This window comes from Vombatus ursinus, unplaced genomic scaffold (assembly GCF_900497805.2).
Source record: "Vombatus ursinus unplaced genomic scaffold, bare-nosed wombat genome assembly UNPS02014801.1, whole genome shotgun sequence".
NCBI lineage: Eukaryota > Metazoa > Chordata > Mammalia > Diprotodontia > Vombatidae > Vombatus > Vombatus ursinus.
In genome coordinates, this window is record NW_020954579.1 from 16,644,605 (window position 1) to 16,664,394 (window position 19,790).

A 19,790-nucleotide genomic window follows, 5' to 3' on the forward strand; every position below is an offset into this window, starting at 1 on the left:
AAGATATAGGTTTGTCAACCAATGGGATTCTTTATTTTATGTAGACCCTCCTGGAGGGTCGAGGTCAAGATCTATCAGCCAATGAGACTTTATTTTTTGTGTGCTTCATCTGTATGGTCTAGATATCAAGCACTATAAAAGAGAGGCCCTGGAGGAAGGGGGCATCTCTGATCATGAAAAAGATGAGGTCCCATACATTAAAGGGGGTCAGGTCGCTTTAATAAACGGTTATTAGCTTAGAGCTCTGCCTCAGTTTCTTTTATTGCATACTAGACATTCTTTGGACCCTACACTCCTCTGTACACCATGCCCCCGCACCCCAAAGAGAGGGTGAAGGGTAGAGACTGGATAGCTCCTACCAGATCCTCCACCATTTAAGGAGCTTCCCGCCTCCTCAGCTTCTTTTCATGTGTAGTCTTCTTCCATTAGATTATGAGCTCCTTAGAGGCAGGGATTGTCTGCTGCCTTTTTATCCCTGGCACTTAGCACAGTGTATGTAGCACAGTACATAGCAGATGCCTAATTAATGTCTATTGACTTGGACTCTGAAGTACAGGGAGGTTAAGTGACTTACTCAGGATCACACAGCTAGTAACTGAACTCAGGTCTTCCTGAATCCAGGCTCAGAGCTCTATCCACTGAACCACCTCGCTGCCTACCACTACCGCTGCCGCTGCCACTACCACTACAGGGAAAAAATCGTTGCTGCAAGTACAACCCTAAGAGATGAGGACACTGCTGCTGAAAGAGGTTAAGGATTTGCCCAGAATCTGTAAATGGCAGAGACGGAATTTAAGCCCAGGTTAGAGTAAATACGATCGTTCCTGTTTTACAAAAGAGAAAACTGAGGCTCAGAGATGGTGAGTGATTTGCCTAAGGCCACACAGCTAGTAAATGCCAGCACTTCGACTCCAACTTAAGTTTTATGACTTCAGAACCAGTTTCCGATAAGCCACCACAGAGGTGTGTCCGGGAGACCGGTTGTGTCATTTCAGTTGTATTTGACTCTCCGTGACCCTGTTTGGGATTTTCTTGACAAAGATATTGGAATGGCTTGTCATTTCCTTCTCCAGCTCATTTGACAGAAAGGAAACTGAGGCAAACAGGGTTAAGAGACTTGCCCAGGGTCACGAAGCTATTAAGTGTGGGAGGCCAGATTTGAACTCAGGTCTTCCTCATTCGAGGCCCCGAGCTCTATCCATTTCACCACCTAGCTGACCAGGGGAATATCTAACAGCAAATCAGTCAATAAGCATTTGTTAAGGGCTTAGTTTGTACAAGGCACGGTGCTAAACACTAAAGGGATGCATAGAAAGGAAAAAATAGTCTGTGCCTCCAAGAAGCTCCCTTTGTAAAGGTACTCAGGAAAAGCTCCGCCCCACCCCACCTCAGCTCCACTCAGTCCCCAGGAGATCAAATGGGGTAATAGCACCTATCATTTCCATAGCTCTTTATGGTTTGTAAAGAGCTTTACAAAAATAGTATCTCATTTGATGCAACAACCCTGGGAGGTAAGGGCTATTATTTACCTCCATTTCCTCATCTGAGGCTAAGGAAGATTTTAATTTGCCCAGGGCCATGTAACTAGTAAGTGTCTGAATCTGCATTTGAACTCGGGTCTTCCTGTCTGCAGGCTCAGCGCTGCTCTGTGCATTACGGTGCTACCAAGTGAAAATGGAAGATAGTTTCAACTTTCTAACTCCTTATACCCCTCCTTTGGCTAGGGCCAAATGTCACTCCCTTCCTCTTTGCTTTGTCTTGCCACTGAACTCAGATGACTCAGGAAGAGAGAGTGAGACTGACAGCTGTGCGAAGCTCTGCCTCACTTCCGTTCAATTCACGCTAAGTCAAGATATCACCTTCGAGATGTCATCGCTCCTTTTGGAAAATGAAGGACAAACAACATCACCTCTTGAAACAGGGAACATCTTTGTAAGATCATCTAGTCCAACCTTCTCATTTTACACATGAAGAAACTGAGGCTCAGAGAAGCAAAGGTCACACAAGTGGCAGAGAGCTGGGATTTGAACCCAGTGCCTGGGATTTTTCACTTCGTCCAGTGTTCTTCCCATTGGCTCACCTACACACACAGCTGGGGGTCATTCTACTTGCCTAGCCAATAGGGGATCAATTAAGTCTCAAGGGTCAAGTTGCCCCTGTTATCACAGCTGTCAGCTTCCCTCTCTCCCCAGCAAAAGTCACCAAAATTTAACCAGCAATCACCAGGACCTAACATGGTAGTGTAGGATATGCACAGAATGAAGAAACACGGGTTTGAGTCCCAGATCTGATGATAATTTTCTGTGTGAACCTAGGCAAGTCATTTAACTTCTTTAGGCCTCAGTTTCCTTATTTGTCAAATGAGAGATTTGAGTCGCTGACCTCTCAAGTTCCATCCAGCTCCAATATTCTGGGATTCCATATCAGAGACAGGAAACACTGACACCACAGAGGTCCAACCAGAACCCCAGAACCAGGGAGTCTGGACTTCAACCATAATTCTTTTCCCTTTTAGGCCATTTCTAGGGAATAACTGGAGAAGTCAGATTCACTCATACATTGGGCCTGCTAAGCTCTGTAGGGGTGAGAGGAAATGACAAGGAGATAGAGAGACACACGTAAGCACAGGTGTATATCCACACCCATAACACACACACACACACACACTGCCCTCCGGTGACTCACCACTGCAGCTGCTGTGTCAGCGGCCAGGGAAGCCCAGCTGAGGAGGAGAGTAAGCACGCCACAGCAAAGCATCCTGGAGAGAAATGGACATAGGTAGTACAGGCTTCCTCCTACCCTATGGGAGCCTAGTCATAGACTTAAGATCTACAGGTGAGGTGCAGCTAGGTGGCGCAGTGGACAGAGCTCTGGCCTTGGAGTCAGGAGGACCTGAGTTTAAATCCCGCCTCAGACACTTGATACACTTAACCCCATTGCCTCACCAAAAAAAAAAAAAAAAAAAAAAAATCTACAGGTGAATGGGACTTTAGAAGCCATCGAGCTCAACCCCCCTCATTTTTCAGATGAAGAGATTGAGGCCCAGAGAAGTTAAATGACTTGCCCAAGGTCACACAGTAAGCTGAGATGGGAAGACAGGTCTCATGACTTCAAGCTTGGCACTGAACTAATGCATACTGGTAAGGGAAGCCTCCTCCCATGTGGTGCTTGTGGCTTCTTAGAATTCAGCAATTAGGTCCACCTATTAATTACAGTGACCATGACATGGGGAAAATCTATAGTGGGCTGGGGAGGCTACAAGGGACCTATGATCCTCAAGCAGTACAAATAGAAAAAAATAATTATGATTTGCTCCTGGTACAAAATAGTGCCAGAAATTGCTGCGCAACCAGGACCTAACATCTTGATGTACTTGGGAGAGAAAAGGGCCTAGCAAGTCCCAACTTCTCTGAGACTACATATTAGTCTCAGACTGCTAAATTAGATGCTAATGTGCTCCCTCTCCTAGGGCAAAGGGGCCTCAGAAAGACTGGGGGTGTTTTCAGTTTGCTGTGGAATTACTGGTGCTCAGAGTTGGAGTCTCTTGGCACCCTGATGGTTTGCCTGCTCTCTCTTCTACTCTTGGGGCTCTGTGAAGAGGCCCCAAGTCTGCCAGTCTGTCCATGGCCACAGAGGTGGCAAGAGACATTAAAAATGGTGGCCATGTTTCTTTAGTATAAGACACTTCAGAGTGGGGGCAGGACTACAGGGATACAAGGATTACAGGAATACAGGCAGGGATACAGCCCAGCTATGGACATATGCACAGGTAAATGTCAAAGCAGTATGCTGCAGTGGGAAAAGTACTCTATTTGTAATTAAAAGGACTTGGGTTCAAATCCTACCCTACTACTTAATATAGTGAGCTGGGGAGGAAGCTACAAGGAATCTACTGTCCAGAAGCAAATGGCAAAGTGCTAATTAACATTTTCTCCTGGGGGCTGGGGGGATACAGGGGCAAAGCCCAGTAAGCTGTCAAAAACCTATATGATCTCCCAGCAAGTCATTCTATCTCTCTGGGACTCATTTTCCTTATCTGTAAAATGAAGGGCTGGACCCCTAAGATCCCTCCCCTTTCAGCTCAAAATGGACGATTCTATGCTTCTATTCCTGTGGTTTGGTACAAAGTTAGTTGTTAGGGTGAATGTCTCACAGTCTCATGACAGCTCTGTTGAGGGAACTTTCCCATGGTAGTTCTAGCTTCTATCAGTAGAAGCTGAGGGTCACAACATAGTTGCATGGCAAAAATAAGGAAGTCTCCCAGGACCTCTCCTTTGCTGACCTGAGCTCCCACGGTTGGTTTGGCTCTCCTCTCACTGGGAGATGAGTCCTGACACGAGCTCCAGCAGACCTGATGATTGGCTATCACAGGGGGATCACGCTTTGAACATGCATCACTAGGGCCATAAAAGACAGCTAACTGCATTCAATAAACGGAGCTTCTGCCACCTTGCTGTCTCCCGACTCATCCATGCGTCTCGGGGTTACAGAGCATTGAGCTGGTCTCATGCTCATCACTGCAGCGGCTGCGTCAGTTAGTCACTGCCATCATTTGGACTCAGAGGATTTCTTGAGTCCTTGACAGCTCTAATGGTCTATTCTTAATTTCTGCTCAAGCAGCGAGCCAGGAAATAGGCAGCTTTGGGGGATGCACCAATGAATCCATCCAGCCAGGTCGGAGCTTAGCTTAGGGAGGGGGTAACCACACATATCTTGCCATTCCCACCTCCTCATTTTATTGGACACCCCCAAATCAAAGGAGGTTATTTATTTATTTAATGTTCACTCATTCATTCATTCATTTATTTATTATTTAGGGTCAAGGATACTCACGTAGCTAGGAGACATTTGGAGTGCTTAGCCAGCCCCAGGCAGGCGATGAGGCAGATAACCAGGTCCAAGATGAAAAGCAAGAGATAAGAAAGCCACCTGGAAATGGACGAAGTGGGTAGTGATCAGAGAACTGAGAAATAGGAGATTCACAGGCAGCGCCTGTATTTCTAAGGACATCTGGACATTTCTGACATATCCCTTTCATTATCAATGAAATGCCCATCACCTACAGTTAAATCATTGAATAAACACAGTCCCTTCCTCAAAATGTGAAATAACCAAATAGCCAATGGGGTCTGCTGAGGACGGGAAAGCCCGGAGCATGATCTCTGATTGGGCCTGGAGGAAAGAAGCTGCCTTGAAAGAGGTGTCAAGGTGGAGTGGAAGGAACTCTGGACTGAGGTCAGGAGATCTGAGATGTGGGTTGTAGCAACTAACTAGCTGTACAACTCTGAGTAAGTTAGTTCCCACTTTGGCCTCAGTTTCCTCTTTCCAGCCTTCCTAAAGCAAAGCAGTTGGATTAGTTCATGGATTGGTGCGCAAACTATAGCTGAGGACCCAATCTGGCTTTGTACACTCTGTGAGCTAAGAATGGTTTTTCACATTTTTTAATATAATAAAATTTTACTTAAAAATGTAAAAATCAAGAGCAGCTAGGTGGCACAGTGAATAGAGCACCAGCCCTGGGGTCAGGAGGACCTGAGTTTAAATCCGGTCTCAGACCAGATGCTTGACACTTACTAGCTGTGTGACCCTGGGTAAGTCACTTAACCCCAACTGCCTCAAGAAAAAAAAAAAGTAAAAACTATTGTCGGGCAACTAGGTGGTGAAGTGGATAAAGTAACAGGACTGAAATCAGGAAGATTCATCTTCCTGAGTTCAAATTTGGCCTTAGACACTTACTAGCTGAGTGACCCTGGGCAAGTCATTTAACCCTGTTTGCATCAGTTCCTCATCTGTAAAACGAACTGGAAAAGGAAATGGCAAACCACTCCAGTATCTTTGCAAAGTAAACCCCAAATGGGGTCACAAAGATTCAGACATGACTGAAATGACTGAACAACAAAAAAGTCCATCCTTAGTTCACAGATTGGCCATGTGGGGGCCAACACGCAGCATAATTTGTTGCTTCAAACCCCCTTCCATAAGATAAGGGTCACAACCATTCTGTGATTCAGGGATAATTTTGCTGTTTGGACAAGAACCGGTATTTAACTATGAGCTCATGATAAATTGTTGGAAATAGCCAGCAAGTGTCTCTCTGCACTTGTAGGCCACTTTGGCTATCCAAAGCCCAAAGCAGGCCTCAGCGTGACACAGTTCTGCTTCAAATCTTGGATCCAAGGAAGTAGCTGGGGCTCACTGCTGACTTAAGCAAACTCCAACATGAAAAGCTGGAATAGTAAAAGAACCACAGAACCTGGGAATTAGAAGGGAATGCAGTGACCTTTTGGTCCAACTCAGCCCTGAAGGGACCATTCAGCGTAACCGAGCTGAGAAGTGGTTGTCAGCCTTTGCTTGAAGACCCGCCGAGGAGGGTGAACTCACCCCTTCCAGGGCAGTCACCCATATTGTGTCTGCACTGTTCTAATTATTAGAAAGTTTTGTTTTGGTTTCCTGGTATCAAGCCCAAATCGGCCTCTTCGACACTCCTATCTACTAATCCTGGTTCTGCCCTCTGGGACTAAATAGACCAAAATCAGGGCAGCTAGGTGGCGCAGTGGGTAGAACACTGGCCCTGGAGTCAGGAGGACCCCGAGTTCAAATCTGGCCTCAGATACATAACACTTGATAGATGTGTGATCCTGGGCAAGTCACTTAACTCCAATTGCCTCATATAAAAAAAAAAGTAAATAGACCAAAGTTAATCCCCCCTTCCCCATGGTAGCTTTAAAATACTTGAAGACAACTTACATGTTCCCCTTGAGTCTTTTCTAGGCTAAAACGTCCTCAGTTCATTCAACTAATCCTCATTTGTCATAGATTTTAGGGCCTTTCCCTACTGGTTGCCCTATTCTCAGCATGACAACCTTTTATTGTTGTTGTTCAGTTGTGTCTGACTCTCCATGACCCCATTTGAGATTTTCTTGGCAAAGACACTAGAGTAGTTTGCCATTTCCTTCTCCAGCTCATTTTACAGATGAGGAAACTGAGGCAAGGGTTAAGTGACTTACCCAGGGTCTCACAGTTAAGTGTCTGAGGCCAGATTTGACCTCAAGATGAGTCTTCCTGACTCCAGGTCCAGCACTCTACTCACTGTGCCATCGAGCTACCCCCACAACAACCTACAGCTTATTTATATTCCTCTTAAACAGTAATTCCCAGAACTGAACATGATATTTCAGATTAAGTCTGATGAGGGCGGACTTCAACAGGACTACCGCTTCCCAATTTCCAGGAGCTATGCTTCCTATCACCTGTTGGGACTGCAATATCACAATACTGAATTTTTGTAGACCCCCCCCCCCAACCCCTCAGGTCTTTTTCAGAACTGTACTCCAATGCTGCTTCCCTCATCTTGTACTTGAGATGTTGATATCGTCTACCTACCTGTAAAACTTTACATTTATCCCCGAGGTGTTCTCTATTATTAGATGCTCTCACCTGCCAAAATTCTTTTGGAACTTATCACATGCTTAAAAAAAACCAAAAACCAAGCTGTACATAGCAGATCTGCAGTTTCACAGACAATCTTCTTTTTCTGTTCTACACATGTATGGAAATGCCCATTTTATTTATGGTTAATTAAAAATAAATTAAAAAAACCCCCTTCATCCAAATACTCTCCATCATGTTTCTCTCCTCTGCTTCCAAGATTTCTTCATATGAAAGGAGATTCCAACTCCCTTCTTTTATGGATAAGGAAATTAAGGGCCAGAACTGGGGAAGTGACTTGCCATTGAGCGGCTACTCAGTGGCAGAGCTGGTACTAACCAGGTGTCTTGATACATATGTTACCTCTTCTGTACATACCCTGAAATTTTGACAGGGAGGGCCAGGTTGTTCAGGACAATAGGTCACTCAAGGGTAGAGTTAACACATGAATGGGATCTGCAGGACAAGGGCTTTGCTCATATTTTATTAAGACAGGTCCAACTACAAATAACCCTTTTCCTTGATAAAGAAAGAAGAGCAAGGCAGATGACCTGACTCGGTCATTTGGCATCATGGATGAATTAAGCTGATCTCTGTCACTGCTGTTCCTAAACTGTGGGCCCCGGTGCCCTTATGCCACAGCAAACTCACAGGGGCTCTGTAGGAGACTGGAAATTTTGATCTCATTACTTAGTACGCAAGACTTAGGTTATTTCTTTTGGCCTAGAGGTGCCTTGAAAAAATGATTGAGACACTAAGGTTGCTATAAACTGAGAACGTCTGGGAACCCCTGAACCATGGGCTTAGATGCTCTCAGCTGCCAAAATTCTTTTGGAACTTATTACATACTTAAAAAAAAAAAAATCAAGCTGTACATAGCAGTTTGTGCCTCCTCTGAGCAGAATATCAAAATCTAGGGACAATATATTATAATATACTATAATGGATAAGTGCTCAAAACATAAAATAATTAGAGAGCAGGAGGTATCTTCCAGGTCTATGGTTACAGGGAGAATTCAATCAATCAGTCAGTCAATAAATATTTATTAAGCACCTACTATGTGCCAGGCACTGTTCTAAGAATTTGAAACCAAATAAACAGAGGAGGTCACAAAAGATGAAGTAGGTCAATTAGATTTTACTAAAATGTATCTTTGATATGTGGCGCAGTGGATAAAGCACCAGCCCTGGATTCAGGAGGACCTGAGTTCAAATCCGGCCTCAGACACATAACACTTACTAGCTGTGTGACCCTGGGCAAGTCACCTAAACCCCATTGCCTGGCCAAAAACCAAACCAAACCAAAAAAAAAAACCAAAAATAAAAACCAATGTCATAAAATGTATCTTTGATTTTATCAATCTGGATGTTTGCTCTAGTGATACAAATCACAAGCCATCCTATCCACCCTATCCAATGTACTGGAGGCCTTCCTTGATTTTCCCCCACACAGTGAGAATAACAATGGAGTTTTCAAAAGAATAAAGGGAAATTACCAACAGCCATAAGAAATAAAAATGTTTCAAATGCAAAATGCAAATTTAATAACACTGAACTTTTACCTCACAACCATCAAATTGGCAAAGATGACGAAAGTCAGCAATATAACTCAAGCACACTAATATACCCTTCGGGAGTTGTGAATGGTTCAAATGTTCTGAAACATGATTTGGAATTCTGTGCTCAATGTCACTGAACCATTCTTATCCTTTGACCCAGTGATCCCAACGTAGAGCTTAAGGAGGTCAAAGACAGAAATGTCCCATATATTCCAAAATATTTATAGCAGCACTTTTCATGTAGCAAAAAATTGGGAACAAAGTGGGAGCCCATTGGTTGATGAACTTGAGTAACATACTTAAGATAGTGAATAAATAAGATGTGATTTAAAGAGGAGATTATTCAAGGTATTTGCTTGCCTTAGAGAGGGGAGGGGAAGTGGCCATGAAAGGATGCATAAAGGCTGACTTAGTCTTTTCATTTGTCTTGGCCTGGGCTCTAGAAAAGTGAACATGGCAGACAGTAGGAAGGGCACTGGATTCACAGTCGGAGAACCTGGGTTCAAATTTTGCCTCTGCTATTTCTTACCTGTTTAACTTTGGGTACATTACTTTGCCTCCAGGGCTCGATTTCCTTATCATGGAGGTTGGAGTGTGTGTTATACTAGATGACCTTTAAAGTCCCTTCAGACTCTAAAACTGATGATTCTATGACCTACAAAGGGCAGAGCTAAGGGAAGGCACACTCCACTAAAGAAGGCCATCAGCTGAGAAGACAATGATAATAATGCAGATTTAACTTCAAAGTGTGTCAAAAGTACTCTTTTTTTTTTTTCCCCTGGAGAGCCATTTGTTAGCACACTGCTGCCTCTGGCTCTGTCTTCCTCTTTTCAATGTTAGGCCATTCCTATGGCAGCCTCCATGACGGAATACCAGGAGGCTGGACCCAGGGCATAGGCTTGGCAGGTCTTTGGGAAATTAACTCTACCTCACCCCTTGGGACTGGGAAATGTGGAAATATATAGACCTAAGTCTATATATGTTATTATCTATGTAACTTATATCAACTAAGATTATAAAATATCAAGAAATATTTGTATGCTATAAATAAATGAATGTGCTATAAAACATTATGAAATAATATTCATGGTCTGAAGTCCCTAGTTTCACTTAAATCAAACACCTCCTTAGTCTTTCTAACGTAAGACATAATAAATTCTAGGAAGGGGAAAAAAATCCAAGGAAGAATTTTGATTCCCTGAAACTAGAATTATTCATTTGTTTTAATTATGGTGACCAAGATAAAAGTGGGAATGTATTCTTGTTCAATCCAATTAAGAGAAGTGTCTTTCTATGCACCTTTGGCCAGATTGAAAAGGGAATCCTTGGTAGTGGTTTTAGTGAGAAAGTAACTAGTCTCAGGAAGACATTTTCTCCAAGGGTTCACTAGCATTAATATTACCATTAAGCAAATCAAAAACACTAAACTTAAACTTTATACTAGAGGTTCTCAAAATGTGGTCCAAGGACCCTCTGGGATCTCTAAGACTATTTCAGGGGGTCCATGAAGTCAAAGTTATTTTCATAACAATGACAGGACATTTAAATTTATAATACAGTAAATATTGATATATAGATATTTAATTATATTAATACATTACCTATTATTTATACATGTACATACATACACATACATACATATACATACACATACATATATATATAAAAAATATATCCCACATGATTCCTGTAAAATATGTATCTCCCATATGACCAAAAGTTCTTGGGATCCTTAATAATATTTAAGAGTTGTAAAGGGGTCTTGAGAACAAAAAGACCTATATATACTACATTTACCATTGTTTTACTTTGCTGTGGAATTTTGTCTTTTGTTTCAAGATCACTCTAAAATGTAAGTGGACATTGCTTGAGTCACAGAAAATTCTAATTAGTTAGGGGGGACTTTGCCCTTTTGGACTTTTCTCCAGGCAGGAATATTTGTACCTTAAGAATTCTCTCTGAAGGACTTTGGCTAAAATGCAGAGTACAGAATTTTTCTTCCAGAACAGGAAACCTAGCTAGGAAGAAGGAAGAAGGAAGGAAGGAAAGAAACATTAAGCACTATGTCCCAGACACTGTGCTGAACACTTTACAAAGATTACCTTGTTTGAGCAAAACAACAACTCTGGGAAATAGGTGCTATTATTATCCCCCTTTTACAGTTCAGGAAACTGAGTCAGACAGAAGTTAAGTAATTTGCCCAAGGCTACCCAGCTAGTAAGTGTCTGAGCTGGATTCCAGCCAAAATTCCTCATGGTGTTTTAAAATCTTGCCTCCACCATGGCCATTTGCCCCTTCAGCCCTTCCCTTACTCTCTCCATTCACAAACATCAGTATACTCAGAATGTTTCAACACATCTTACCACCAATGTGGGTATTTCCCCCACTGCTGCAGATCACAATCTTTTCATTCTACAAAACTCACATACATGTCTTCTCATGTAACTTTCGCATTGGATACGGCCACTGGGCTGTGGCCTTCCTCTTGTTCTTTTAACATTCTGTGGTATCAATACAGAACTTGGGCTGTCCATCTGTTATTTCTTCCTCAAACTACATGACCAGCCCACCTCTCAGACCAGTGAAGTACATGCCACAGAGCCCAAAGCTGGGTTATAAAAAGATTTCAAATAACAGAACCTTTTTGCCTTGTTAAAGGAAATAAAAATACAAATGAAGGAGCAGTAGCCAGTGAGCCTTAATTTAAAAAACAAACCCAAAAACATTTATTAAGTACCTACTCTGTGCCAGGCACTGTGTTTAGTGTTCTACAAATATCTCATTTGATCCTAACAACAAACCTGGGAGGTAGGTGCTAATATTATCCCCATTTTACAGATGAGTAAACTGAGGCAGATGGAGGTTAAATGACTTGCCTAGCATCACACAGATAATAAGTGTCTAAGGCCAGATTTGAACACAGGTCGTCCTGACTCTAAGTCCTGGGCTATATCCATTGTATCATCTAGCTGCCTAGGACCCCAAGTCCTAGAAAATCCTAAGCAAATTAATGGCCTTTGTGTTCATGTTAACTAAGCAAGTTAATGGCCTTTCACCTTACTACTTTCTGCCTGATTGCCAGGTTCCTCATCTGGCCTTATCAGTTATTTCTATGTTGATCTCCCACTCCAGGAGGTTGGGCCAATCCCAACATCTTTCTGTGCCTTAATTTCTTCACTGTAAATGAGAGAATTAGATTAGATCACTTCCTAGGTCAGGGCCATTTAGTTAACAGCTAACGGAATAGCAGAAAGGAAGAGGAAAAAGATAAGAGTGAGAGAAAAGGGGCAGCTAGGTGGCACAGTGGATAGAGCACTGGCCCTGAAGTCAGGAGGACCTGAGTTCAAATGCGGCCTCAGACCAAACACTTGACACTTACTAGCTGTGTGACCCTGGGCAAGTCACTTAACCCCAATTGCCTAAAAAAAAAAAAAAAAAAAAAGAGTGAGAGAAAAGAGGGAGGGAATTTTTTCAGGTCCCTAAAGAGTCAAATCTTTTTATCTCCTACATACAAAAGCCCAATAACATTTTTTTTCATTCCCCTTTACTGCCAATGGTTTTTGGCTTTATTTACACTACAAAGACCATGAGAGAGGTGGGCATGGGGCTGGAAGGACGCCACAAAAGCAGGGGGGGAGGGAAGAAGCTGCCCCTATCCCAGCTGCCATCTACAGACCCAATTAAAATCTTCTTGAAGTACAAAATGAAGGTTCAGACTTTACTACATTCACAGGGAAGAGGTTCTGGTGTTCCCAAAGAAGGGAAGCACTCCCAACTCCTCAAACAAGATTTTCCTTTCTCCTGAAATGCATTTCACACACCACAGAAAGGTGCAAGGGGCCCCGAAATCACCTGCATTTTACAGGCCCGGAAAAACTGAGGCAGAAAGAAGAAAACACAGTTACTTAGTGACAAAGAGGTTGACCAAGGTTATATAGGTAATTGACAGAGACAGCATTTGAACTCAGGGCCTCTGAGTTTTAAAACAGTTTTGACTTCACAAATCCCCTTGAAAGAGTCCTGGAGATGCCCAGTGGTACCAAGACCACACAGAAAGCGGCTGCACTCTCCCTGCTGCTTCTGTAGCACATTTGTCTTCAACATTGTTTTTCACACTTTAAATTTAAAATCTCTTGGGGTTTTTTTCCTTCCTTAAGAGACTGATGTGTTTTCAATATTTCGTGTTAAAATACCTCTAATTCAGTTCACAAGAGTTTACATTTGAATTAAGTTTTCCAGAATCAAAATTCCACAACTTTTTTCAAAGTCTAAAACTGTTCTAACATATAACTTCCATTATAAAGGTGAAAGAGAGAAAGAGAAAGGAGGGGAGAGAAGAGAAGTGAGGAGAGCGGGAGGGAAAGGGAAAGGGAGAAAGAAATTCTAGTCATCTTCTCGTTACCCAGGTTCCAGTCATCATTGTCCTTCTAGGCATGCAATCGCTGCCCCAGCTCAGACCTTCCTTACTACCTGCCTGCACTATTGCAATAGCCTCGAACTGGTCTCTGTCTGAAGTCTCTCCCCACGCCAAGCCATCCTCAACTCAGCTGACAATGTGACTTTTCTAATCACTTTTCAGTCTGTTGTGAATTTCAGGGCTTTGTTGGGGTAAATACGTTCAAGCCAGGCAGCCTGAGACCTCTTCAGGCAGCCATTTAAGCAGGGAGATGGAAAGCATGATTTTCTCTCACTATGTTTCCTACACCTAGGATAAAATGTAAACTTCTTTGACTTGTGAAGCTTTTCACTGCCTGCCTCCAACCTACCATAATAGCCATTACAGTGGCCAGTGTTCTTCCCGGTCTTCCCAAAGACTTCTAGATATTGTATGTTTTGGGCACCTTGTATTTTAGAGATTACTTAATGACTGGACAGTAGCATCTACAACAATCCCTCTTATCTCATGTTTGAAATGGATCCCTATGCCTCCTTTATTTTATACCTGGGTTAGTTTACTCAATAAACATTTACTGAATGCTTACCATGTGCAAGGAACTAGTTGGGGAGGGGGCACAACATCTCTGATTCTTCTATCTCATTTGCTATACTCCTCTCCCACTCAATAACAAAAACAATCATTGTTTCTATATTATGTTACCGTTTTATAAAAAGCTTTCTTGTTTAACAGTATATAATTATTATTATGCCTATTTAAGAGATGGGGAAACTGAGTTAGAGAGAAGTTAATTTATTTAGAAGTTACGAGCTGTGGGTAACAAAGAAAGCTAAAGAAACTCCATTTTGTCTGCATCTGCTCGTATTGCAACCCCTACCCTGTCTGCAACGTTCCTTACTGCTCAAACAGCAGGGACAATCTGATCTATCAAGGCTGTAGGTTACAAGAGATTGCTAACCTGAAAAAGGGACTTTTCTATTACTAGCCCCCAGCAATAGGTCTTGTCCAATCCTAAGGTACCCCATACCCAATTCACTTCCTGCCTAAAGTGAAACTCAATGCACAGACACACACATCTATATATATACCCATATAAACTTTATATATAAGCTATATACATGTACATACATACATAAGTTTTATGTAAGTTTATATATAGGTGGCACAGTGAATAGAGCATTGGCCCTGGAGTCAGGAGGACCTGAGTTCAAATCTGACCTCAAGCACTTACTAGCTGTGTGACCCTGGGCGAGTTGCTTAACTCCAATTACCTCCAAATAAAAAAACAAAATAAACAAAAAAGAATACATACACGTTTGTATACACACACACACACACACACACACACACACTCTCTCTCTCTCTCTCTCTCTCTCTCTCTCTCTCTGTCCTTTTGTTCCTTTGGTGGGGCTCCCTTGCTGCTGAACTCAATAAACCCTTGTTGGTTCCTAAATTTATGGTACTGGGTTTGAGTTATGGTTTTGGTTTGGGTACTGGTTCAGGTTCATTCAAAGTCCTTCACAATCTGGTCCCTACTTTCCTTTTCAGTCTTACCTCTTATTATTCTGTCAGTTACCCTATGCTTTAGATAAACTGAACCATTCACTGTCCCCCAAATACTGCTTCAGTTTTTCTCTCTGTGTCTTTGTTCAAATAGTCCCCTCTGATCAGGATACTTCTCAGCTCCTACAGTTCATCAGTCAATGCAGTCGCTAAAATATGTCGCCTAAAAGAGAACACCACCTTCCTCAATGCAGACATTATATTTCTATTAGGACAGTCAAAGATTGCATTCTGATTTTTGAACAACCTTGAAACACTATTTATTGATTGATGTTGAACTTGGCCTTCACTACAACCCTGAGATCTTCTTCCACATGAACTGCGGTCTAGCCACACCTCTGTAGTCTATGTGGATACAGCACATCAAATCCTTTTTGAAATAAACCTCTCTCCAAATGTTCTAATTCTCAGTGAAGACTGAACCATCACTACCACAATTATGAAAAGGCCGATATTAAGCACCTAACAGTGCACAGACAAAACTACAAAGTTCTCTCACAATGAAAATCTCCAGGTAATAAAAAGTTTCTTATGCCCCAGAGGACAGCCTTTAACTAGAAGATTATTTCATCCTATGGTTCGCCACTAATCAGAAGAATCTGGAAAGCACTTTAAATATTTATGCAAAAGAATTCAATTTGTATATGTAGATACAGCCTCATTCTGCCTTCTGTAAGTTTTTAATCTAAGATATTCTTCACAGAAGAGTAACACCCACCAAAAAGTGGCAAAGCAAATTGTGGAAGAGGAGGCAATGGGGAGAGAGTCATACTGCTCAAATTTATTAAGTTTCTACTATGTGCCAGTCACTGTGCTAAGTGCTAGGAATACAAAGAAAGGCAAAAACATGGTCCTTGTCCTCAGGAAGGTCACAGTCTAATGGAGGAGACAACCATGCAAAGAAGATAAAGACAGGACAAACTGGAGTAGCCTCAAAGGGAAGGCACTAAGACTAATGAGGACCTGGAAGAGCCTTCTTGAAGAACTTGGCATTCTGGCTGAGAAGCCAGGAGCTGGAGATGAGAAGGGAGAGAGGTCCACGGTGGGCAGTCAGTGAAAATGCTTCCAGTCGAGGAGTGTCACATGTGAGGATCAGCAAAGAGGCCAGGGTCACTGGACTGAAGAATCTGGAAAGAAGAGTAAGCTACAAGACTGGAAAGGCAGGAAGGGGCCAGGTTATGAAGATCTTGGAAAGCAAAACAGAGCATTTTATATTTGATCCTGAAGGTGATAGCAAGCTCCTGAAATTTCTTTATTTTTTTTAATTTATGGAATAAAACAAACATTTCCATAACATAGTATTACAAAAAGAAGATTGCATATGAAACTGCAAATCCATTATGTACAACTTGCTATTCTTTTCAAATATATAATAAAGTTTCATGTAAATTTTTCTTCTCCTCCATATGGCTACCATTAGACATAGTCATGTATATACATAATTATTCTATACGTACTTCTATTTATCAGTTCTTTCTCTTGATGCAGATAGCATCTTTCTTCATATATCCTTTATAGTTAATCTGGGTATTTATAATAGTCAGAATGACTTATTTGCTCAAAGACATTCTTAAAACAATATTGCTGTTACTGTATACAATATTTTCTTGGTTCTACTCATTTTGCTCTTCAATTTCTTGTATGAACTTAACTCTCTAAGGATTAGTTCTAGACTCCCATGGCATTTCCTATGCATGGAAGGGGATTTTGTCCTGGAGATGAGTCTCTCTAGCCAATTACCTCTAGAATATCTTTTCTGTGCAGTTGTTCTGTGTTTACTATGTCCATATTTTGTATTTATTTATATGTGTAACAGCATATAATAATACTTAATAAACTGGATGTTACACATCACTAATGTGAAAATATGTTTAATAGGAATGTATATGTATAGCCTATATCAGATTGTGTGTGTTCCTGGGGAGTGAGGGGAAGAAGGGGGGGGAGAAAAATTTAAAATTCAAAAGCTTATGGAAGTGATTGTTGACAAATCAAAATAAATTAATAAAAAAAAAAGAATGAGAGGAGGAAAACTTTCATTCCTCTAGAAATTTAAGGTTTTTTAAGGTTCTTACTATGTGAAAAAAATTAATAAATAAACTAGATGGAAGTTCAGAGATAACTGAGATGTCATTTTAATAATTAATGTGGAAATATTAGAACATTATATAAATGCTATCATCATCATTATTGTACAATTCCATATTACCACTACTTTTTAATAAACAGAGATTGACATGCTTAATAAGTATTTTGATATTTTTGAATTACAAACTCCTGATTTTAGGAGTGAACCCAGAGAACAAAAATAAGGAAACGACAAAAATGCTGAAAAGAAAGGTGAAAGAATTAGAGGATTACAAGGTAATTCATGGCAAGGTCAGGGCTGGGGAGACCACTCAGGTAGCACTCTGAATTTTCTGATTAACTAGATCAGGCAAAAAATACCAGACACAGTAAAAATAGGAGACTGCACCTGGGAACTGATCTACAAATGCCTCACTGAGGAAGAAGAGTTGGTTGGAAGAACAGAAACCTTAATGAGAAAAGAGGCCTGAAAGCAAGGAGACTGAACAGAATTCTTGTCATACTGAGGCTATTCAGGACCAAAGCAGAAAGAGAGACCTTACCTGTAGATGACTAGATTCTGTGAATGGAACAATGACAGTAGGCCAGATTGAAACTAGACATATCATTGCAAAGGGATAACATAGGTTAGAGTGAAGAAGCTTTTCTGGGCAACATTTTCTGGGGAACAAACTCAGGAAGTCTTTGTCAACAAAGTGACAGAGTCACTCTGGGATTGGCAGGCATCTGAGTTAGAAAAGATGAGCAGCTTAATGGAATGCCTCAGAGGGTCCACTTTTGGACTTGCACAACGCTGGAAGGATATCCAGCCTGGACTCTGGTCTGAAAACACTAGAAAGATCATTTGATGTTGGTGGGATGCCCTGGGAAGAGCCCATTGACTTTGCAATTTGTATGAACATGAGTAAAGAGGCACCTACAGAGCTGAGCAATAGAGCCTGAGGAAGCAGATGAGATTAGAATGGAAGTATGCAATGGCTTGATACAGAGCCCAGACAGAAAATGGCATCCAGCTGACATTGATCTATATCAGCCTGAACCACTTCTGAAAAATTAATGGTGTAGTTTGTGGAATGGAATGCACAATAGTGTTTGCCCCGGTAAGATACAACATCACCGAGGTGCACAGCATATTCTCAGGTATGGGCTAGAGAAGCACAGAAAGAGAATAAACCTGAATTGAAGACAAAAGTTTACAGTGAACTTGTTACAAGAGGGAACCATACACAAAACTGTCCTATTTGTGAAGCCAAAAGACCAAGGAACAGAGGTCATAACAGTCTGATGCAAAATCACCACAGCGCAATACAAATGAAGCAGCTTTCCTTTCCTTCCCTCCTTTTTCTTCACCTTCCTTCCTTCCTTCCTTCCTTTCTTCTTTCCTTCCTCCTTTCCTTCCTTCCTTCCTTTCTTCTTTCCTTCCTCCCTTCCTTGGCTTGGATGGACCCACAAGTGATGAATATACCCCAAAGAGGAAAGCAGAATTGGCATATGAGAGGTTAAATTCCAAAGAATCAGCTTCAGGAAATGGAGATGGGACAGTGCATTCTGGACCCTGAAAACAGATGACTTCAGCATCAGCTTCATCACAACCTGATACAAGAACATCATTGATACACAACCACAGGAGCAGAAAAGCAAGGGAAGTAGCAGGTTGGGGGCCAAGCACTGCTTGGCTAGCATGCGGTACCCCCATGTCCACGACTGTTGTGTGCTGCACTGAAGCTGCCACCCTTGGACACAAGTAGCCTGTGCCACGGTTATCATCCTTTTGCCCCTTTCTATGAGCCACCCCCTCCCCACCTGCACGAGAACTGGGCAGAGGGCATTTGAACCCCTCCCATCTAGAATCCCTTGTCTCAGTACCCTGCAGTTCAGGAGGAAGATATTCAAAAGACATTTAGTATCTTACAGCTCAAATCCAGAAATTCAAAGACAAGCTAAATTTCAAGCAGAAAACTCACAATTCATTTTCTAAAAGATTTTCCTCCAGAACCCGAAGATGATTTTTAACAGGGACAGCTTTAACACTAAAGATCCTCTGTACATCCCCATTCAATCAATAAGAAGTTATAGTGGAGGGGCAGCTAAGCGGCAAAGTGGATGCAGCACCGGCCCTGAAGTCAGGACGACTTGAGTTCAAATACGACCTCAGACCAAACACTTGACACTTAACTAGCTGTGTGACCCTGGGCAAGTCACTTAACCCCAACTTCCGAAACAAAAAAAAAAAAAACAAACAAAAAAAGAAATTATAGTGGAGTGGAGAAAAAACATGAAGAAATTTAGAAGGCAAAAAGGAGTTGTTCAAATGAATGTTCCTAAATATGAAAAAGGGGGTCAGCAAAAAACACTTATTTTAAAGGTTTGGCAGAAGTCATTCTGGTCACCCATAGAAAAATCATAAAAAATAAAATCTATTGAGTCAATTTTTAAAAATTAAAAAAAAAAAACAACAACCCACAAGGATGATTTGAACTTAGGTTTCTTTTCTTTTCGCTCCTATTCCAGTATCCTTCACAAATATTGTTCAGTCAGCTTAGAAAACTAATGTGAATTTGAATAAACAGGTCACACAGGTGCCAATCAAGTGTCTTTACCTTGTAAATACTGTCTCAGCTCAAAACAACAGGACTTGTAGCAGCTCTGCTTTCAGTGACAGGTGAACGTGCTGGAATATACTTTGACACACTGAATATGATGAAAAAAACACTAATTTCCAACTCATGCATGTGCATAAGAAACTGTTTTTGCTT

The 19,790-nt window shown here is 41.6% G+C and overlaps 1 protein-coding gene across 2 annotated transcripts in view; it reads right to left on the bottom strand.

The window, feature by feature from the left end:
* The window catches only part of TTYH2 (tweety family member 2), a 93,784-nt gene that overhangs the window by 24,248 nt on the left and 49,746 nt on the right, over positions 1–19,790 (bottom strand). For both annotated transcript variants that reach the window (XM_027873155.1, XM_027873156.1), the window contains exons 5-6: positions 4,834–4,929; positions 2,686–2,758 (exon numbers count right to left, since the gene is read on the bottom strand). In XM_027873155.1, coding sequence (XP_027728956.1) covers positions 2,686–2,758; positions 4,834–4,929 — 169 coding nt within the window. The remainder of the gene's footprint in view (positions 1–2,685; positions 2,759–4,833; positions 4,930–19,790) is intronic.